The sequence below is a fragment of the Mixophyes fleayi genome, chromosome 1 (assembly GCF_038048845.1).
Source record: "Mixophyes fleayi isolate aMixFle1 chromosome 1, aMixFle1.hap1, whole genome shotgun sequence".
NCBI classification, from domain to species: domain Eukaryota; kingdom Metazoa; phylum Chordata; class Amphibia; order Anura; family Limnodynastidae; genus Mixophyes; species Mixophyes fleayi.
The window spans coordinates 444,192,122-444,216,049 of record NC_134402.1 but is presented as its reverse complement, the minus strand read 5'-3'; the positions used below and the strand labels follow the sequence as shown (position 1 = coordinate 444,216,049).

General features: G+C 42.2%; 1 protein-coding gene across 2 annotated transcripts in view; it reads right to left on the bottom strand.

Annotated features, from left to right (window-relative positions):
* Positions 1 to 23,604, bottom strand: part of MYO5B (myosin VB) — a 185,202-nt gene extending 161,598 nt beyond the window's left edge. The window contains exon 1 of one of the 2 annotated variants that reach the window (XM_075185734.1): positions 23,419 to 23,604. In XM_075185734.1, the coding sequence (XP_075041835.1) occupies positions 23,419 to 23,445 (27 nt within the window). In that variant the 5' untranslated portion in view covers positions 23,446 to 23,604. The remainder of the gene's footprint in view (positions 1 to 23,418) is intronic. The other variant, XM_075185726.1, reaches the window with a different exon arrangement.
* Positions 23,605 to 23,928: the final 324 nt, after the last annotated feature.

Below are 23,928 nucleotides of genomic sequence, written 5' to 3'. Positions count from 1 at the left end.
ATACACTGTTATGGGGAGTGCTCAGTAAACCGATGAGAGAAGCAAAGCAGCAGATATCTGCTGCGATGCTGCAATAATACATAGTAATTTAGTGGTAAGTCCCCGAAAACTGCTGTTTTCGGGGATTTACCTCTAAATTAGAGGGGAGAGATCTTTGATAAATAGGCCCCATTGTCTTATAGATTGTAAGCTTGCGGGCAGGGCCCTCTTACCTCTCCATCTGTCTGTATTACCCAGTATTGTTATATTACTGTGTTTGTTCCCTAAGAGCTACGTGCTATGCTGGCGTTAATGTATATCGATGTTAATACATAAAAGTGCTCTACTTTATAGTTAAAATGAGAGATGCTGTGGCTGACCTAAGCATGACATAATTTAATATGAACACCTAATAAATTGCTTATTTAATGAAAGCCGCTGCTATAATCAATGAAAGGGAAAATACAATGTACTATAAAAAATATATTTTTTTGTGCAACTTTAAGGCCTCATAACAAAGGTGTTTTTTTTTTTAAATGCACTTTATATGCATTTTTAATGTCTATAAAAAGCATGTACATGGGTCTGATAGTAGAAATCCCTGTTTTTAGTGTTACCATAACTATTAGTGTATTTATCAGATTTCTGTTGCTGCAGTGTTTTTCAGAAACGCTGCATTTTCCGTTTATTTCTATTTGCAGGGTTTAAACACATAGAGAAACCTACAGTGATCTCTAAGGGGCTTATTTATTAATTCACAGGGTTTTGCCCAGTTAGTTATCATATGTCATTGCAATGATGACCAATGATTTGCCAAATGAATTTATTAAAAAATAAAAAAAATCATCCCGGGACAGGGCATCCTATAGGACGCTGACCCGGCGATGAATTAACTTAGAAGTGCGGTAGTCGGTCTCTCCCCTCCGGTTACTATCGCAAAGTGGCTCTGCGCATGTGTGAGCCACGGTCACTTTATGATAATAACCGGGGGAGAGAGCACAAAGGCTGCGGAGAGGGATCCCATAGGGTAGAATCTTTAGATGGAGTTAGCAAACCGGCTGAAGCTCCGAAAAGCAAGGATTTTTGGAACTGGTTAAATAGCCCCAGAAACATATCTATGATATCTCCTGCGTTAGGCACTTGTTACATAGATAATTAACGTAAAAATACTGAAACCATGCAGAGAAGATCCGTCTCTATATGGTTTATGGCTTAATAAATAGACCCCTAAAACACCAGCAGACGTTTCAAGTACGTGGTCCGAAGTGGACTGGCCATCTACACACAGTGGATGCCAAACGCACTAACTATAAACCTGCTGGGACAGTCCTACCAAAATCAGTACTATTGGTAGCAGGGGCAAACGCAGGATTTTTAAGGGGGGTTCCCCCCATCCCCCCAAAAAAAGTATATAGAGTGAGAGAGCTGCTGCGCATGCGGCCGCGCATGCGCAACAGCTCCATTTTGGCGATGCTGTACTGTACAGCAGCCGCGGCGCTGTCAAAGAAGCGTCCGCGGCAGCGCTGTATTGTAGTACAATACAGCACCACCACGGACGCTTCTGTGACAGCGCCGCGACTGCTGTACAGTACAGTGCTGCTGTGTAGGGGCAATGTTTAGTGCCCGTTCGTTCGCGGAGGGGTTTCTGGAGAACCAGAAACCCCCCCCCCTGCATGCGCCCCTGGGGAGGTATAACAACTAGTCACACCACTGAGACATGAGGCACATTGTGCCTTAGGCTTTTTGTGCAACCGCCTTTGGAGTGAACCAATTTTGAGGATATTTTTGCTGCTCATTTCTCAAGTTCCGAGTAGATTCTTAAGTTCTATTCTACTAAAAATTGATCGAGCGCAGAAAAGGGCTGTATTAAAAAACAACCCTCCTGTAAAGATCATTGATTAGTGTTATGGACGCCGGGGGATCACATTTTTTCTTTACAGAAATAAGAACCGTTTTTCAGAGGCGTGGGAAGTGTTATTTAAATAATAGCTTTGGTCTTTCTACTCGGTGACTAAGTTAATAACATCGACTGCACCACGTGTGGAATTTTTTCATGCTGCTTAATTACAAAGAAGCTGCAGTAAGCTCGCGCTGAGCAACATTTCACATAACAAGCCGTCGAAACCGGCCTGTGTGACAGAGAGGATTGCATTGACCGAGGAAACAATCTCTCTTCAACAAGACTGCACTTTCAACTGCAACTATTACCCGCTCAATCCTTCTTATCAATCTTATTGATTTTTTTTAGCCATGAGAACTACAGCATTGTGAGAGATACATAAAAGTGAATTATGGAAACACATTTGTTGTGTGTTAAAGGGACTCTAACATATTTTTTATTTTATTTATTTTTATTTATTTTTTTACAAGTTATAATAAAACTTACGGAGTTGTGTATCTCCATTTTGTCGGCTTTCTATAAATTTCCAGCCCAGGCTAATGACCACACCAGTGACGTTAGACCTATCCTCTCCCTAGTGTATGTGTATGTGTATATATATATATATATATATATATATATATATATATATATATATATATATATATCCCTTTGTATATGGTATACGGATTATGATGATAAATAAGATTGACAGGAGGGAGATAAGGGGATTATGTGTCAGAGACAAAAACAATGGCTTTGGGCATGTAGAGATTAGCTTGCTAAAAGTTAACCTGTCACCTACATTAAGATCTGATCATTTAACCTGACTGACAAACAACCAGATTTGCCGTACATGGGGATAACCTAACTCTAGAGATCTGTTACTTCATGAAAAGATTGCAGATCACTCTTGCAGGTTGATTGGCAGATTAAGCCACTGTGTGCGGCCACCTTTATGGAAGCTAGGCAAAGCACTGCGGTAAAAATATACTTAGTTGTTCATCTCAAAGGATTCATGCGATCATATGCCTGGCCAGGCAGTTATATATCAAATAGATCGAAAATTGCTGTATGGACCCACAAAGACCGTCAATCTGGGTCTGAATTAAGCAGATGTCAATCAGGACAGACAGCAAGTTACGACAGTGTATGCAGTCATCGTCTAACCGCGCCAACGGTGTCCTGCCTTAACCGGCCACTATACGCTAGGTTACGGCCTTATCTGACAGACAGTGGTTCGTGTACGAACACATTAAGTGTGATTTTAACTTAGACAAGATTGTTAAAAAATAACTGGTCCGATTTACTCTGTTCTGGAAACATGATAGGTTAATAATTAGTGCAGAAACAGTGATGGAAAACCAGTTTTAGTGAAGCATCTAATGAGCAAGACACAATCTTTCATGACAGTACTTTCCTTTGGGGTTTTTAGAAGCTAATGCACATGTCTGACATGCCATTTATACCTGGCCTGCCGAAACAAAAACAAAATGACACTTCCTGCACTCTCACTACACTGCTGCCTGTTTATTAAATTCAATAAAGGACTTTTGGAGAAAAATGCTGCACAGCAGGGTTTTTTTTAGAGGGGTGGGCCTAGCACTAAATTAAAAAAAAGGCACGTTTCTATGTGATTTGCAAAAACACTCCCCCCTCCCCCCAACTTTGTACCTGTTCTCAGTTCCACCTGTCACAAGAAAAGCGCACAAACGGAGATAGTCTTTACTGAAATAGAATATTAACCTTACATACATGCAATAAATCAAAGGTGTTTGAATCATTGCATAATAAACCTTCATTTTCATTCATTTTTTTTTAAACTTCACCTGTGGCTTCTATACTATTCTCAAGCAAGATTTATATCGTATATTTTACACATTATTTTGTGATTAAATATATATATATATATATATATATATATATATATTTACATGTGCTTATCAATAACGCCCTCCTGGGCCCAATCCATGGAAATACTGCATTTGTTCTCAAAAGTTTGGTTTTGACATGCCCAGGTTGGATATATCATGAAAATGCAGCTGTTGCGTTAAGTCAATGGATATATTATATAAGCTATATTTTCACTTTAAGGGGGAAGATTTATCAAACCTTCTAAAACGAGAAAGTGGAGGTGTTGCCCATAGCAACCAATCAGATTATAGCTATCGCGTTCTAGAATGTACTAGATAAATGATAGCTAGAATCTGATTAGTTGCTATGGGCAACATCTCCACTTTTCCTTTTCAGAAGGTTTGATAAATCTCCCCCCTATTGCTCTACTGGTAATATAAATAAGCCTGGTGTTGTTTTTCCTAAGTATACTCATATTTACTCATTTAGAGACCTATTTATGAATTATCGCATCCCCTCCTCCTTTAACAATCATCCCTTATCACAACCGATATTGATAAATTGGCCCAGACCACAGGCCTCATTGAGCATTATGGGGACTGCGGTTTAATGTGATACTTAGCTTAATGCAGGAGATATATAGGATATTTCCTGTATTAGGCTTTTGATAAATAGCTCTGATACTTAAAAATGCCTAAATCATTCGAAAAAATTTATTTTCACATGGTTTAAGGCTTAATAAAAAGCCCCCTAAATGCTTTTGTTAATTAAACTCTTTTAACATTGATACATCTCACAAAAACTCATTACGCGGAAGACTCGTCAGCAGATATTGTGTGGTATCATCAAAAACGCTGCGGACCACCGACGTACCCAAAGGAAACAATTAGGCATATATTTCCTCTTTCCCTACTAGTTCTAGGTTGGAAAGGTCAGTATCAGCTTGGTTGCTATTTTCGTCCCGTGTGCTTTGTTCACAAACCAGGCTTTCCATGTTAGTTGTAAAACATTAATTAATGAACAATTAGCCTACAGATACACAAGTGCGCACGATAACGGCGATGATTTGAAATTTACAAAACATGGCAAATTTTCAAGGATATGAGTACAGACAATGGACTCTGTGCAGATGGCAGTCTCTGTGCCGGAATGAGAGACGTTGATTGGGTGTAATGCTAACAATCAGACTCCTCCACCCTCATGCAAGTGTCTCTTCTGCCCAGTGGCGGATCCAGGGGGGGTGATCGGGGCGATCGCCCCCCCCCCCCCCCTATCAGGGGCTTGCTGCCGACAGCTGCACACTGTGCAGGTCCGTTCAGCAGTGAAAGTGTGCTGTCCCGCTGCTCTGATTGTGTTTAAAACACAATCAGAGCGGCGGGACAGCACACTTTCACTGCTGAACGGACCTGCACATACTGTGCAGCCGCCGGCAGCCTTAGAACACAGAAAGGGGGCGGGGCCTAAACCCCCCCCCCTAAAATCGCCCGGGGTAGGACAAATGTCTGGGTCCGCCCCTGCTTCTGCCCAAATACCAGCCCTCTTCTACCTCATGGTATTATTGATGCACAGCATAATGGGCAGCACAGTGGCTTAGTGGTTAGCACTTCTGCCTCACAACACTGGCGTCATAAGTTCAATCCCTGACCATGGCTTTATCTGTTAGAGTTTGTATGTTTTCCCCGTGTTTGCGTGGGTTTCCTCCGGGTGCTCCGGTTTCCTCCCACACTCCAAAAACATATTGGTAGGTTAATTGGCAGCTATCAAAATTGACCCTAGTGTCTCCCTCTCTGTGTGAGTGTGTATCTATATTAGGGATTTAGACTGTAAGCTCCAATGGGGCAGGGACTGATGTGAATGAGTTCTCTGTACAGCGCTGCGGAATTAGTGGCGCTATATAAATAAATGATGATGATGATTAATGCCACGACAACCACCAAACATGGCGGGAGATACCTTACGGAACACAGAAAGCTTATATGTATCCTATACGGTCACTTTCTTGTTTGAAGAAAGTATAGTGTTGACTTGTAAAATTATTTTTAGATGGGAGCTATTTACATACAGCAGGCTTCTGAATATTATTTTCTACATCTCTTCTTCACTAAAAAAAAAAAAATATACATATTCTATTTTTTCTACATTCTAAGAAGATCGCCATTATTTTCAAACTCATGTCTGCCCATTCTGTCGGCCTATGTGCCTATGAAGATCCAGAGCAAACCTCCCCCTCACATCAGTTTATTTTGGTTACAATCACTCCTGTCACCTACACCTTTTGGGGGCAGACATTTTTTTGGATGCCGCCAAGCAATTGTTATTAATATCGGTTGAACCCACAAACTGGCTCCTTCTATCGTGTGCAGATTGGAGGTCCACTTTCATTTATTTAGAAAAAGGTCAGCAAAACAAAAAACACATAAGTCGACCACACAAATCTCCTTAGCTGTAATAAATGGGGCCGACAACACTCCATAAAATTAGAAGAACACAGTCACAAGCCGAGCTATTGATCGTGTGAATAACGTTTCTCTACCTCTTCACTTTGATGTTGATCCATCTACATTTCGGTTCCCGCGCCCCCTGGGGCCGTCATGCAGAGCAGAGTAGAAACATTTTCATCTCAATCACATAGGTGAGTAATTAACCGGATATATTCATGCAAAATAACGTCAAATATATAAAGTTTTTGGCAAGAATCTTAAGGTATAAATAAACATATTCCGTGCCTAGGGAAGCAACATTAAATTATTGCATTTGTTACTGTAATAATTCAGAAATATGTTCAGAAAAAAAAAATCCTAAAATCTAGTATTGGGTGGAGGTTTTATCACTGACGGACCATCAGCTCCACCCTCAGACAGTCTATCGCCTCTCAAATCTACATATAATGCTCACATTATTTAAACCGGCAGCCGTGTATTATACTCAGGAGTGTAAAGTACAGTACAGCAGTACTAAGGCGTATTATAGCACAGGACAATTGGAGGATTTAGGGCTCCGGCAGATCCGATGAGATATACGTATAACACAAGATGTTAAATGAACACTAATACCATTTGTTTTTTAAAGATTTGTCATATAGTTTATCTGTGGCGCCATCGGCGTGGCATTTGTATGTTCACCACGTGTTTGCGAGAGTTTCCTACCACAGTCCAAAAACAGGTTCATTGGCTTCTGGCAAAAATGGACCGTAGAGTGTTTATGTGAGTAATAGGGAATTTAAACTGTAAGCTCCAGTGGTGCAGGGACTGATGTGAACGATGAGTAATATGATTGGCGCTATATGAATGATAATAATAATATGAATTCCCACCTCTAGCTGCTCTCCTCTTTCACACTGCAGGTAGAATCTTTATTTCTGATCAGATAAGGGCAAATTAGGCAATGACAGCAATGCGTCTCTTCTGGTAGTGCAACTTTGCACATAAAAACAATGTTAGTAAATCATTTTTATAGACATGTCCTTCATCATCATCATTTTTATATACAGCGCTACTAAATTCTGCAGCGCTGTAAAGAGAATATCTGTCACTCTCATCAGTCCTTGCCGCATTAGAGTCTACAGTCTAAATTCCCTAACATACACAAACAGACACACACAGACTAGGGTCAATTATATAGCAGCCAATTAACCTACCAGTATGTTTTTGGAGTGTGGGAGGAAACCAGAGCACCCGGAGGAATCCCACGCAAACATGGGGAGAACATACAAACTCCACACAGATAGGGCCCTGGTCTGATTCGAACCCCTGACCCCACCTGTGAGGCAGAAGTGCTAACCACTAAGCCACCATGCTACCCACAAGAGATTGCTTTCATGTTTTGGATTTGGTTCTGTTTTTGGATATATACATTTCTATGAAAGACAGTTTGGTTACACTCAGACGGCAGCCGTGAACCGTCCTCAGTATTTTCCCATTTAACTTCCTGCCGCAGAGTGTTTCCGGTGTGGTCCGTAAAGTCACCAATATGACCAGCGATTCCTTACCGCAAGAGATCGTAATTTGCGCAGCCGGACATGGCGTCAATGTCAGGCAGCACATCGCTCCAAAATGAATCTCCCCCTTATACAGAAACTAATATTGCAGATAAGGGGTTAGATTTACTAAACTGCAGGTTTGAAAAAGTGGAGATGTTGCCTATGGCAACCAATCAGATTCTAGCTGTCATTTTGTAGAATGCACTAAATAAATGACGGCTAGAATCTGATTGGTTGCTATAGGCAACATCTCCACTTTTTCAAACCTGCAGTTTAGTAAATCAAGCCCAAGGTCTCTTTAATTAGTCAACTCCACCAACTAGATTTTAAGTTTTAGGTGGTGTTCTGCTTCCAGTTTATTTTGAAAGGCATTGACCGACCTCTTCAAATTTAAAAGGACAACTCCGCCCAAAATTGAAAAATGTAGTTTTGGAAGGCGTTCAATGAGTTAATTTAAAAATTAAAAAAAAAACTGTATTTACGGTGAAGGTTATACCTGCCCAACAATGCACTTTTATTTCCTCTTACCGCTCAGCCTGTTTGAACCCCTTCCCCAGGAGTGATGTGAAAACCTAAGGAATTTCCCATTCATGAAAAAGGCAACTTGAGAATATCACAGGTTCAGGGGAATGTAACCTGCGCCGCCTGTTTGATACTAACCATGTGGTAAGTGCACGGTCCCAGCCCACACTGCAATGATTTGCCATACTGTAATAACAAGGGTGCATTTATTTTTTTGAAATACTGGAAAAGACACCTGCTGCAGCTTTACACAGAACGAGGTCGTGTCCAGGGATAAGGACTTATGTTCAGTATTCCGGAATGTCGGAAGAAACCTTTATTCATTGGCAACAAGCCTGGGGCTACCTGACCCTTTTGAAAGCAGTTTGCTTTGATTGTGCAGTGACATTTGATGACATTTGTGTAAGCACTCAGATCCCAGTGCCCTGCTCTGGACAAAACAGGATTTAAACATTATTTTACCAAGACAGAGACTTATAGATCATGTAAAACAGAGTTTCTGACACTAAATACAAGGTCTGTGCACCACAGAAAGTCACCATCTGTGTAGACCACTTTTCGCAGGAGATATTTTATACATTTCTGTGAGCAGTAATTCTGCAAGTCACAAATATAAGAAAATGCAGCAATGTTTAGTTTTCCTACCGGCCTAAAACAGACAGAGCAAAGGAGGTTTCTGTCAAGTTTGGTCAAGGTATTGGAACCTTATACAATATATGAGAGTCTAACTACGAGCCTTTTAATACTGGATCAACACGTAATTAATATAAGAACTATTTAGAGTTTATAAATATTTTGACCTTCATCAGACTTCCAAATGTTCATTATTTTGACAAATTTGGGCAAGTTGGGATCCTACCTTCTAGATTAGGGGATATAAAATTACACGTAGAGAAACACAGGGGAAATGTCCACAGCACACAAAGTCCGCGGCATATTATACAATGGTATGTAATATAAAGAGTTGATAAGAGTTATGTTGAGTTAGTGGATACTTCTACCTCGATTCACCAATCAGGTGGCAGCACCGTTTATTTGGAGCCCATGCGCTAAATCGGTTTTCTATTTCTGAATCCCAGTGGCAGCTGTACATCAGGGACTGGAAGGGAATAATGGCTTATGTCATTGTCAGCCTGGCTCTATGCCCTAGGAAGCATTTTGAAAACAGACGTATTAACAAACAATCTGTTCACTGAATCCCGCTGCAGGCTGACCCAGTTACCAACAGCACAAAAGACATTCCAGGTCGTTCTTAAAATTGCTATTTTTGCAACCCGTGGGAAACAAGTGGAATTATTTTTTTTTTAAGACTTGTGCATAGTGGAGAGAAAGCATTAGAGAACTAAGATCTTCCCACCTGAGTCATACAAACCACACAGAGGAACAGAAATCCCCCCGTCACTTTTAATGAAATCCAATTCTATTCAATATATACGCATCTCCCAGTAGATTAAAGGCCTAAGGTACAGGTGGACGCAACTACTGTCTAAAACACAGACAGAAATTGCATTCCAAATAAAGATACATCTTACACAAACGCAGCTAAGCTGATCGTCATCAAAATTAGTTTGTAACTTGTAACACCAATGACCGAGCTAACAGCAAGATTCCCGTTTCCTGACGGACGTCTGTTGGGGGTATTCAATTGTCAGCGAGTTGTTCTTTTTTAGACCGCGTTAAGTCATTTTAACACTGTTTTTGTTTATCATTTTCGAGCGGGTTAATTCAATTCCATTTTTAACACTACTTTTTTTTTTTCATGAAACAGTCCTCTTGCGGTCCAGTAGAAGGTCTATTGAAAGTATAGGGTGTGCGAGAGGCAGCCGAGCTTATTCAATTGTTTTTTAACGCGGTGCGTTACACAGGCCAATATGCTGTTTTATCTCGCACCTCTTTGGGGTGTGATAAAAATAAAAAACCTCTGAAAACTATTTCAAATCATGTAATAATGTTAAAAAAAAGTTAAATTATGTTTATCACTAATGTCTAACTTGTGTAAGTTGATTTTCTTGTGAAAAAATAATAAAATAAAAAAAAACAAAACAAAAAATAAAAATCACTAATTAATTATATATTATGTATGTTTTTGGTACAAATATGAATGTAGTAATGTGTTTTGACATGTATAAGATGATTCTATGTTAAAAAATAGTTAAATAAAAAAAATATGCTAAAGAAAGTACTGTAATGTAGATATTATCAATGTGTAATGCAATCTAATGTATGGAAATGTATGCAAAACCTTTTTTTTGTGTTATACATGACCGTGTTAAAACTCCCCTTCACTCCCCTAAAAACTTGCAAACACAATGATTAACGCGAGGGGGCAGCGTTCCCTCTTTTTCAATCGAATTGCACGAGTTTTCACGCTGCGTTAACTAAAAACGGTCGCTATATCAGTCAAAAACCCACGGGTGATTTTTATTTTATTACGCGGTGCGAAAAAAAAATCTTGCTGGCAATTGAATACCCACCTGTGCGTCAGACGTCTGTCAGGAGACGGGAATATACAAAAATATACAGAAAAAATATTACATTTTGCTGTAGGGTTGGTCAATATATAAAAAAAAAATGGAGAATTTTCAAGGAACAAAAATTTCCGGGGGCAAATCTTAAAAACCTGGAGCTCTCCCTAGAAGAGCTGGTAACACTGCAGATATACTGAACCTATCTCCTCCTGATTTACCCTAAAGGGACACCCTCCCCTCCATGGTGTAGGCAGACAGTTTCAGGGTTGGGACTGCAGAGAAGTGCCACGTCCAGCTGCCCTTGAAGAGGGTGAAGATGGAAGACAGAAGAGACTCACCGGGCCGGCGTTCCAGTGGCGAGTATCTCCTCTCTTCTCTTGCAGCTCCTGGGGGCAGCAGGCAAGTGAGCCAGTCACGGCTCACTTCCCACTGCTATCCTGGCAATGGCCGAGGCAGCGAGCCAATCCTGGCTCGCTTCCGGCCAACTGAACTGTTGGCGCCACCGCCGCGAGTCAATCAGGGCTCGCGGCGACGGCTGATGACTTCAGCACGCCAACGGCTTTATCAGCCGACGGGCGCCGACACGCGGGCAGTGCGGCGGCGGAGAGGAAGAAGGAGGATGTCTGCAGACGTCCAGCAGCGGCATAAGCGGCAGGGAGCCCTTGTAAGGGCTGTGAGCTAACCTGCCTCCCGAAGACTTCTATCAAGACGCCGGAGAGGAGATCGTCGGCGGGGAGCCCTTGTAAGGGCTGAGAGCGCCCCCGCCAAGCAGCCTTCAACAGCGCTGAACAGGAGAAGAGACGCCGGCGGCTGGAGAACCTGGAAGACCCGAAGACGGGTCAAGCCGAGTTTCCTGCGCGGAGCAGGTGAGTACCAATTACTATTTTAGGTTGGGCACAAGGCCCCGGGGGCACCTTCAGGCACCAGGTCTGTGGCACAGGTAGCGTGGCCATTGTAGGTGTTTAGAGGGCACAAGGCCCTTAGTTAGTCAGAGGGCATAAGGCCCTTAGTTAGGCAAGGCTTTAGGCCAGCGTAGGTAGAAGCTTGTCTCCCTCGCAGGGCACAAGGCCCTTAAGGAGCTGCTGGCTTTAGGCCAGAGTAGGTAGGAGCTCATCTCCCCCACAGGGCGCAAGGCCCTGAGCTGTAGTTGGGCGCAAGGCCCTGAGCTGTAAGAGGGCGCAAGGCCCTGAGCTGTAAGAGGGCGCAAGGCCCTGAGCTGTAGGAGGGCGCAAGGCCCTTTAGTGCAGAGAGGCACAGGCCTCTGGTTGAGGAAAGCGATAGGCTGCCCTGTAGCGTAGCAAGGACTCTGGGTCCTTGATGGTAGAGGGACATAAGGTCCCTGATGGTGAGCGGGCAGTAGGCCCTTATAGTGGGAAGTGGGCATTCGGCCCAGATCTAGCAGGACGCTAGGTCCTGACGTAGAGTAGGGAACACTCGGTTCCTAAGTAGGCACTAAGTAGAGTTCTGGAGCGGTTTATAGAACCCCTACATCCGTCCAGAAGGGCACCTAAGTCCTGAGCCCCAGGAAAAGGCGGGCTTAACAGCCGGGGCTCGGGCCGCGGGCGAAGGCCTGTGGGGCACAGCGTCTCAGGGCGTGAGAGCGGTTGGTCTGAGGTAAAGTGCGGTGTGATGAGTTCCATAGCGGTCCCTCGGGATTGAGTAAGTATCAGGGGTGTTGGGAAGGGTTGTCTTTGTGCTGTCTCTCGTCTTCCAGGTGCTGATCGGAAGGCAAGGTACGCGGAAGGAACAGAGGAAGCACCATCGCAGAGTCGCGTACGTGAGTATAGCCGCGGCGAGGGCCACTCCCTTGGTGCACTCACCTTGTGGAGCTGTCCCTCCCGTATTCTCCCTTTTCCCCTTACAGCAAAACGAGTGCCCTGCACACGAAGTCAGGGGCCTTTTCTCCCTGCGGCGTTTGGGCGCTCAGACATTACCCACCCCTCCCCCCGTGGGCACCTAACAGGACAATAGTCACGCAGCCTGTAAGATCACTAGGTACTAGCGACATCAGACCAGCATTAGAAACCTATGTCTCATGCTTCAGTGGTGTCCCTGCTTCCTAGTGAATTGACTGTCTGCAATCTCATGAGTGAGACAGAGAGAATGGACAGAGTCAGCAGATACTCTAATGATATTTTAAAGACAGAACTTTTATGTAGCGCAACAGATCTTCTTTAAACCGCTCACTGAGGACACCAAGGTAGCAGTGGTTTCATACACGAAGATTAAATGCGGAAATGGAAAAGACTGAAAATATTAATTCTTATGTCTTGACGGGACAGCATTCCCTAAAGGATGCCAACGGTGTCATGAAGGTTTTAAGAAAAACACAAACGTCTGTTCGACTGTAGCACTGTGGATCTGTTGTAACTCAGCGACATATGTCTTGCAGGGAACGGAATTCTAGGAACTTGGCAGAACCCTGCGAATGCTGCAGCAACTAAGGCGCTGAGAGCATTGCGTCTTCTATAACAGAAATCTGTTAAGGATATTGCTATTTTACTGCATATACAATCACTGAGCTGAAATACACAGCCCAGAGCTTTGTGCTGCTATCAGCAAATTCTGCAAAGACTGCTGTGTTCAATTGATAGGATAGGATATAAATTTACCTCGGCACTGATTAAAACCAACTAGCGGGGCTGCAGTGCATGCACCAGGTTTCATTAGCAGCCGTGTTTCACAAAGCACAATTATACATTCACCTACACATTATATATATATATATATACACACACACTTAGTAAAAAGTTATTCATGGGTGTTAATAAGCCAATAATCAAAGTTAACTAAACGTTAAATGCTCTTCAACTTGTCAATCTTTTTTTTTTTTTTTTTTTTTAAAAATTGGGGTTATCAAAATCTGAAACTTGGATGATATTTTCTTTGCTCTACTAAAGCTGCGTAATATATAAATGAAATTATGATCCTACAATATCTATGCAATCAAAGTTGACAATGGTGACCGTTCCATTTTAATTACCTCAAATGTCTGATAGCTTTTAAAATCTGTTAATGAGATAAACACTGTGACAGATGTCAGAACAGCCAGAGTCTCAATGTACCAGAATACGGCCTACGAACCACCGATGGAACAGAGAGACCTGCAGGGAGTTAATGTTACGTAGCCTAATACATTACTTCTGATAATGAGCCTCACTCCATTCACCAACGTTAACCATGCTCTATAAAGACATATTTTGAAGAGCTCTTAATGAAAGCTTACCATCCAGAGGGGGAGTCAGGTGTAAACAATTTTAGACTTATATTCAGCACATTTAAGCTCTACATCCTGCACCCTTTTAATTAATTAACGGGATTGCAGAACCTAAAATTCAGTATATTGATCTACTCTAAAAAACAACAACAACAAACGACCGCAGAGAGGAAGGAGGAAGAGAAACACTGCGCTCCCTCCAGGGGAGGGCACCTGACCTCTCTGCACAGGGCAAAGGAGGTCATTTACACACAGCCAGATTAGGAAGGGGGAGGGGGGAATGTGGGCATGTGGCCCAGACCCCCTGCATCATGCATCACCCCTTTACTTACAATCATCAAGGGGGCACTATTATTAATTACGACCATCAAGGGGGCACTATTATTAAGTACGTCTATCAAGGGGGCACTATTATTAAGTACAACCATCGGGTGGCACTATTATTAAGTACGACTATCAAGGGGACACTATTATTAAGTACGACTATCAAGGGGACACTATTATTAATTACGACCATCAAGGGGGCACTATTATTAAGTACGACTATCAAGGGGACACTATTATTAAGTACGACTATCAAGGGGACACTATAATTAAGTACGTCCATCAAGGGGGCACTATTATTAAGTACAACCATCGGGTGGCACTATTATTAAGTACGACCATCGGGGGGCAGTATTATTAAGTACGTCCATCAAGGGGGCACTATTATTAAGTACGACCATCAGGGGGGCATTATTAAGTACGACCATTAACGGGGCACTATTGTTAATTAATACCATCAGGGGGCACTATTATTAATTAAGATCATCAAGAGGGAATTTATTAATTCTGGTAATCAAGGGGCCTAATAGTGTATTATATTCAGAACCATGCGCTATGCTCCTATTACACCATGTAGCCCCAAAATCCTTAATCCAGCTCTGCCCTTACGCGGAAGTCGGCTTCCCCCATTCTGATAAGATTGGGAGCAGCCGGATGGGCGCCCGCAGGTGAAGGCTCGGCGGGGCGCTGGCGGGCCACCTGTTGCCCGCTGCTGATCTAGCAGCTGGGGATATATTGTAAATGGTTCTGGCTGACGCACCGTACCAGGTATTATCACTGATCGCTTCTTACAGAACACAAAGCACATCAGAGGATAGATTTGGATCTCCACAGGACCCTAAACAACTACTCCAGTAATCTTACCACAGACCATACCTTCCAACTATCCCAATATAGGTGGGACAGCCTCTATGTGAGCGGACTGTCCCACCATCCCGCACAAAGGGACTTTTTCCCCTTATATGCCGCACGTACGAGCAGCATGTGACATGGAAGGGGTGCTTATAGGGTAGGGGACCAGAGCTGAGGGGTTCCGCTGGGCGCACCACCAACATGATGTGGTTATGCCCCCTGTAGTGTGGCCACTCCTCCTTCTCATGCGCAGGCCGATTAGAGACAGCTGTAAGCTGGAGGCCGCACAAGTGGCGATTGATGAAGTTTAATTCATATTATTAGTGCCTTCAATCTGGAGGCTTCTGTTATTACAGCAACATACTACAGTACAAAGGTAGCCACAGGAAAAGCTGATACCTTAATGAGTTTCCTTCTATATCTCAGACACTGCTGTGTATCATTACAATACTCTTGTCTCCTGGATACAGTAACTGAGAGACTACCACTAAAATGCTTTTAAAATCAATGACCTAGAGCAGGAATCCAGTCAATATTGACATGTAAAGGATTTGCAGCAAGACGTTCCCTTGAGATTATCCACTTTATACTAAAAAAATTTTTTATCTTCCACTTATCAGCGTTTTGTTTGGATTATTTTTGGTTCAGCAACTAGTGATATGACACTCTTAAGCTGGTTTCTCAAATTTCTATAACGATTTCACCAGCAACTGAAGGTACTGATGATCACACAGATTCATGTGTACACACCTACATGATCTGTGGTCTTCATCTCTCTTAACCATCTGCTGAAAAGATGGTGACTCTGTACAGATATCTGCCTACACTGCTGGTGGTGAGTGCGTACACACTGCCACATTTACCTGACATCGTTCCATCGTTGATCGTGATTTTTAGAAAGTTTTGAAAACCAAATCAAACGATATGATGGGTTTTGGTAGGATAAAAAATGATCGTAGGAGCGTACACACTAATGCGATATTTGACCAAACGGTCGTTTATCCTGTGATCTGCAAAATAATTGCATTAGTGTATACCCAGCTTTACTCACGATAGCAAAGACGCATTTTAAGTTAGTCACACACACACACCCCGACTGTCTCCCCATTAACTGAACTAGTTTTACCATTCTACTGACAACCAGAAGGACAAACCTTAGATCACATCTCCTGGGACCCCCCAACACAACAATGCTAATCTGGCAGACAAGACAATAAGTTTATGAATACATCATTAGAGGTTCATTTCTGAGATGACTAATTGTAAAATATAGGAGAAAATCAGTTTGTTTCACTGAATACTGTATACTATTTATCTCTTGTACCTTAAATGCCCAGAATCCTTTGCTGCATGTATTTTTCAGCGGATGTTTGCTTGACCTCAGAGAGATGGGTATATTGCAGTAATCTTGATTTTTTGTTTAGGGACCAAGGCTGGGTATACACTTTAGCATTTTCATCCAATAATCGGGCAAATCAGCTGACATACGAAGTCGGGTTAATGTGTATAGTGACACGATGGTCGATAGTCGTCCCAAAGTGCCGATCATCGTTTCATTTGGTTGGTCGTACGGTTTAATATTTTCCGACCAATCATGTAGTGTGTACACACTCATGCTCATGATCTCCATAGAGTTTAAAGGGTCGGGCTCTTTTCAGCCGATGCTAGCGATGAATGTCCCGGTGAATAAATGTAGAGAGAGCTGTAGAAGGAATAATTCATTTGTTCGTTCTAAGACAGAATGTTTTGTTTCAGAGTCACAAAAGATAACGAAATTTGTTAGGACATGTGGATAGCTATAACAAGGCGGTTTAATCAGTGTGGCAATGTGACAGTAATCAATGGATAGTGTGCTGTCGTTCTCTGAAGACTATGATGAAGGACCAGGTGAAGAGCACAGATCTGAAGGTAAATCGTGTCAGTGTGACAATGTGACAATAATGAATATTGTGCTGTCATTCTCTGAAGACTAGAGGACCAGACCTGAAGGTAAATCGTGTCAGTGTGTATGGATGAATCGCCAGACTGATCGGACCTTCAGTCGTAGGTTCAATCATTTGAGATAACACATTGGTCAGAAAATTCTTCAGTGTGTACTTAGCCTAAGATGCCTGTTCATGGGACCATTACCAGGGCCACTTAAGATGACCATAAAATCCACGGCGTTCCATCGAGTGTAGAAGATTCCGCAGCGTTTTACGGATGCGTCGTTAAATCACAGTCTTGCTACTAAATATTTTATGGTAAATCAGGCAAATTGGTAGTCACTGTTAGCAGCAAGGTAAACAGCATTGTACCATAAAGAGACAATTGGCTAAGCTGAATATGTACAGTACACAGCCTGCTAACGTTATCCTCCGCTGTTGCAGACTCCTAGTGCAACAACATCAAAATACTGAACCAGTTAAGAGGGTCCGTTTGATTGCTACGATAAAATGTTTCTGCAACGCAGAGCAGATGTTATACCTTTAGATAAATACGACCTCAAAATAATATTTTCCCTTTTAATTAAGAGGCTTCCATTAAATATATTAGGTTGAAATATACAATGTTTCCAACACAGCAGGGTATCTCTGAGTTTTGCACAGCTTGTGGGTCAATATTGCCTAGCTTGGTTGCTCTGGGTAATAGACACGGCAGCTTGGGGACAGTTTGGCCCAAACCCTCCCAGATCAAACTCCATTTTGTGTTATCTTCTCTGCAGCTGTTAGTTCCGTCCAGGATGTGCATGACTGACACACATGATGTAACAACGGCAGCACGGTGATGATGTCACAGGGAGTGACAGCATTTGGATTCAGGCTTATAAATCAGATGCCAACTGTCTCAGGATATATCCCTATTTTTCCGTGTTGGCCAACAGTCAATAAAATTCCTATTTTTGCACACGCCTGGTGCCTTTCTTACCACCTATTCTTATTGTCTGCTCTTTAGAAGTTAACATTTACTAAAAATAAATATTCACAGCTTCTACAAAAGGAATTTCTGGAGTCACAAGAATCAAACAACACAGACACATTTCATGGGCAAACATTGCAAACAAAAATTTTTGCTCACTGCATTTAGTAAATTCAATATAACATATTACTTAACAACAGAGATTGCAACAAAGCAACATAGGGTTATTGGGGGTCATGCAGAGTGGAATTTACGGTCTTTTAGGGGTCTCTTACCCATAAGCACTATGAAATGGATAAAAAAACAAGGAGGTATATTTACTAAACTGCGGGTTTGAAAAAGTAGAGATGTTGCCTATAGCAACCAATCAGATTCCAGCTGTCATTTTGTAGACTGTACTAAATAGAAGATATCTAGAATCTGATTGGCTGCTATAGGCAACATCTCAACTTTTTCAAACCGGCAGTTTAGTAAACATACCCCATGGAATCAAGTATGAGAGTTTTTAACGTTGCTAGCATGTGTTAATAAATGAGATATAAACTGTGACAACTTCTAAAATTTTAAATTCAACGCAAAGGTGGCCATCAAGCCCAGAAGAAACTATTCATCCAATTTTCGATGCGGTTTTCAGACGTTAGCCGCTGGAAATCACATTAACACCGGATCTGTGTCATTGATGCCCTAAAAGATTTTATTTTGTCCTTTCTACATTGGTGATGACACAGTGCACATAATACCATCACCATCACCACCATTTATTTATATAGCGCCACTGATTCCGCAGCGCTGTACAGAGAACTCATTCAAATCAGTCCCTGCCCCATTGGAGCTTACAGTCTAAATTCCCTAACATGCACACAGACAGAGAGACTAGGGTCAATTTTGATAGCAGCCAATTAACCACTTTTTGGAGTGTGGGAGGAAACCGGAGCACACATAGGAAACCCACGCAAACATGGAGAGAACATAGAAACTCCACACAGATAAGGACATGGTCGGGAATTGAACTTATGACCCCAGTGCTGAGAGGCAGAAGTGCTAACCACTGAGCCACCATTCTTCCCACATGTATGTGCAAATAAATTAACACTGTCTTCTACAGACAGTGGTGGAAGCCATTTTGTAGGTTGCAACAATATTCCGCCTAACCATTCAATTAAAACTAGTGACACATTTGAGGCATGAGGTACTTGTGCCTCCTATATCAGCTGCACTATCCAAATACTGCCTCAGTAGAATACAAAAATGGCTGCGTTCACTGCATGTAAACGACCAGTCCGCTTTAGATGCAATAAAATAAAAGTCTGCAATTAAAGAGTTGTCTGGTCAGAGTCCCAGCTTTGTAGGTAAAAAATTACCCGAGCAGCTTAGCAACACCAAACCCTCAGGCAAACATAGTACAGAGGGACAGTCACACAAGCGGTGTGTTGTGTGTAAACGTCTAATTAATTACCAGCCTACAGCAGGGGGGAACACCACCAACTTTAAACTGGTTCTGCAGCAAAAAAAATCATTTGTGAAATCCTGAATAGCAGTTATCTCCCAATCACCCACTTGTTAGAAGCTGTACAATGGTGCAGAGAGAGAGGCGGATAAATTATCCTGATCCCTGGCAGTTTAGTCGAAACTGCTTCAACTTCCGCTTTCACTGTGTACACCTGCTTATCTGTGTCCCACCTGATCCCTGTAGTTATTGTGACAAGTATTCATTGCCTTCCACACACATGATAACTCAACGGAGGGATTCAAGTTCAAGCAATCAGACAGCGGCTTCCAGACATCCATTTATAGGGGCTAGCCCGAGATGATAGCCTTAATAATAATTAATCCTTTACAGTGCAATCTCTAGTGAGCAGGGCCTTTCCCACTCCTGTTTCCATCTGTTGCTCAAGATGCATCCAATTGGGTATTGGAACACGGCTGCGGAATATACTAAAGATCTAGGAGTAATAAATAGCATATTACAATAGCATAAATAGTCCATGAATAGTATCAAATTAAAGTGCAGCAGCCAGGCCGTAGACCGCCGTTATATGTCCTATTCATAATTACAGTTCACGGTTACATTTGGCTCAAGAGCTTGCAATTACTTTTTTTTTTAAATAAGTTTTTATTGAGGTTTTTAACAACAAACACAGGATACATATATGTAATTTTCAACAGTATTCGCTTTGGATGGCGAGTGATAAAGAGATTATAACATCATAACAACATTGCACTAAGCCAAAGGTGGCTAAGTGTGTCAGAGAGTGCGGACATTCCCATCCACGAAAGGGGGGGTATAGCTGACCTGGCATATAAAACATAGAGACAGACAGGGGTGGGGATATAACAAAGAAACATAAGGAAAGGATGGGGGATGTCATGAGCTTGCAATTGCTTTTATGTGCCTGCGGCACTGAATATAGTTTGTGTTCCTCACAAGAAAGAAAACCCTATGAAAAAAAGAGTCCACTGTTATACAGTCTGGAGACCTCATTTACAAAGCAAACTGGACTGGATTTGCTGGGCAAAACGTTGCTAGGGGTGCCTAGGTGGTCCGCCCAGCACACAAAATTGTACATGTCAAATCAAAAATCCATCCTGCTATCACTTTAGAACCATCCTTTGCAGTTAATAAAACGGTTCAACTTTTCTTCTACAATACTGCTTGGTTTAACCTAATATATGCCGACTAGAGATGCTCAGGCTCGGTTCCTCGAGAACCGAACACACCCGAACTTAGCATATCTGAGTACTTTTGCGCGCCCTCGGAATTGAAAACGAGGCAAAACTTAATTGTTACGCCATAGGATCTCGCGAGTTTTGGATTCCTTTTTAAGATCCAACATAACGGTGGGTGGGAGGGCGGTCCCAAGGACAATTCCATCTTGCACCATTTTTGTTTTCTGCCACTGCTGTGTGCCAATGTGTCCTAGATGTGCTAGGAACTGCCGTGTGTTTGTGTCATTGCTCTGTCGCTTACCATCCAGCCAGGTCACTGCAGTATTTGTCTGAAAGTGTACGAAAATAATATTGTGACCTGAGAGGTGGTCAAAATTGACTGCAAATGACTTGAAATTAGTGTTATTGAGAGCAACATTATGTGATTTTAGCATATTTTAGGATTTTTCCTAAAAAATACAGATCCAAAACCAAAACACACGAGGGCGGTTTTGCCAAAACCAAAACACAAAGCTAATCCAGATCCAAAACCAGAACCAGTTCACGGGGGTCAGTGAGCATCTCTAATGCTGACGGACAACTGGAAGGCACAATATCTGTTCCATTAGAAGAATAAGACAAGATCCTATTTGCGCCAGACTTCAAAAATCAAAAAGGATTTTGAGATATGTAAATGAGCCCCGAGACACACTACCACCTGCAAATGTACATGATAACGTTGCTTAAGAGGAGACTAATATTAAGTGATAATGCAGTTTTCTGAATCAACTTCCTTCTTCTCTAACACAACGCCTGTGAACTATGCCCTGAACATACCTCAATAGTTTCTTTCCATTCATGAAATACTTGTTGTAAAGCACAATAATTATAATATCTCAATAGCAATCAGAAAATAAACAACAGGTAAATATACATTTACAGAAACCCTGTAAAACATTTCACAACAAACCTTTATGTGTCTGACTCACAAGAACACTAAGTTTAAGGAAGTATTAAAAATACAGAAGTGTTAAATCCTTCAACAGTAACTTAAGTTGATCCAAAATATCAGAGGTGCTAATCCCAAAACATCTCCTCTATGAGCTGTTCAACTATGCAACCGTCAGCACACTAGAGACAGTAAATGTTTTGCAATGTACCAGTAAATCAGTGTCATCCAATCAAAACGTGGGACCAATCCTTCCACAATTACTAACAGTTCTATGGAAAATTTATAAGGCAGCATTTTGCAATCACACATCCAGAAAACAATATATGGCATGGTGTAATGAGTATATAATAACTAGAGGCCTGATTCATTAAGGATCTTAAATTAAGAAGTATCCTTTTTAAGTCTCCTGGACAAAACCATGTTACAATCCAAGGGGTGCAAATTAGTTTTCTGTTTTGCACATAAGTTAAATACTGACTGTTTTTTCATGTAGCACACAAATACTTGTTTGTACTTATTTGTACACTGAAATTTAAAGTTGATATTTGTGTGCTACATGAAAAAAAAGCAGTCAGTGTTTAACTTATGTGCAAAACAGAAAACTTATTTTCACCCCTTGCATTGTGACATGGTTTTGTCCAGGAGACTTAAATAAGAAACTTCTTAATTTAAGATCCTTAATGAATCAGGCCCAAGAACACAAGATATTACTTGACAGGATTTAATAAATGCAGCAATACACTGCCCTGTTTTCCTTATTGGTGTTATTAGCATTACATAAAAAAAATAGAGGAATGTTTGACATTTACAAACCGAACTATCCCCGGAAGGTGTTACTATAGAGAGAGGCTGCTGAGTGTTAGAGGCCGTGAGTACAGCCACTAAGTGACACAATCCAACAAGTGATGCAAGTCTACACACCAAAGAGAATAAATGCAACACAACCATGCAGCACCCTCTAAATAAACTGTATAAGACAACACAATGCAAATGAGTGAACCAGTACAAGAGTCTAGACATGGTGGAAAACAGATGACATAGGGACATTACATATTCAAATCAATGCTAGTTACTTCCTGAGTGTTATAAACAGGGCACGAGCCATCCAGGTGACATGTATTAGTGTCCCCAGTATGATACCAGTATAAACAGGTGCTGTGTATTAGTGTCCCCAGTGTGTGACCAGTATAGACAGACACTATATATTACAGTCCCCAGTATGATACCAGTATACACAGGTGTTGTGTATTAGTGTACCCAGTGTGTGACCAGTACAACCAGTGTGTGACCAGTACAACCAGATGCTATGTATTAGTGTCCCCATTGTGTGACCAGTACACACAGTTGTTGTGTATTAGTGTCACCAGTACACACAGGTGCTGTGTATTAGTGCCCCCAGTGTGTGACCAATATACACAGGTGCTGTGTATTAGTGCCCCCAGTGTGTTACCAGTATACACAGTTGTGTATTAGTGCCCCCAGTGTGTGACCAGTACACACAGTTGTGTATTAGTGTTCCCAGTGTGTGACTAGTATACACAGGAGCTGTGTATTAGTGTCCCCAGTATACACACAGTTGTTATGTATTAGTGCCCCCACTATGTCACCAGTACACACAGTTGTTATGTATTAGTGCCCCCACTATGTCACCAGTACACACAGCTGTTATGTATTAGTGTCCCCAGTGTGTGACCAGTATACACAGGAGCTGTGTATTAGTGTCCCCAGTATACACACAGTTGTTATGTATTAGTGCCCCCACTATGACACCAGTACAGACAGGTGCTGCGGGACCAGTACAACCAGTGTCCCCAGTGCTCGGACTGGACACAAAGTTCCAGCACTCACCCGGGAGTACAGCTCGGACACCGACATGATGGAGCTCCGGTCACAGGCTCTGGGCACAGTCCATGGGCTGAATCTCCCTCCGCTGCCGGCGACCTTTACCTCCTAGTCCAGGCTGCAGATCCCGGGATCCCGGCAGCGTCCGCTCTGCTCGCTCCACCTCACGCCGCTCCCTGCTCAGGTATGGGCGGAGTGCAGCCTGCACACATAGCACACTACACTCACACTATACACTACACATACACATACTACACAATGTACACTACATACACAATGTACCACACTACACACTGCTCAGGTATGGGCGGAGTGCAGCCTGCACACATAGCACACTACACTCACACTATACACTACACATACACATACTACACAATGTACACTACATACACACTACACAATGTACCATACTACACACTGCTCAGGTATGGGCGGAGTGCAGCCTGCACACATAGCACACTACACTCACACTATACACTCACTACACATACACATACTACACAATGTACACTACAT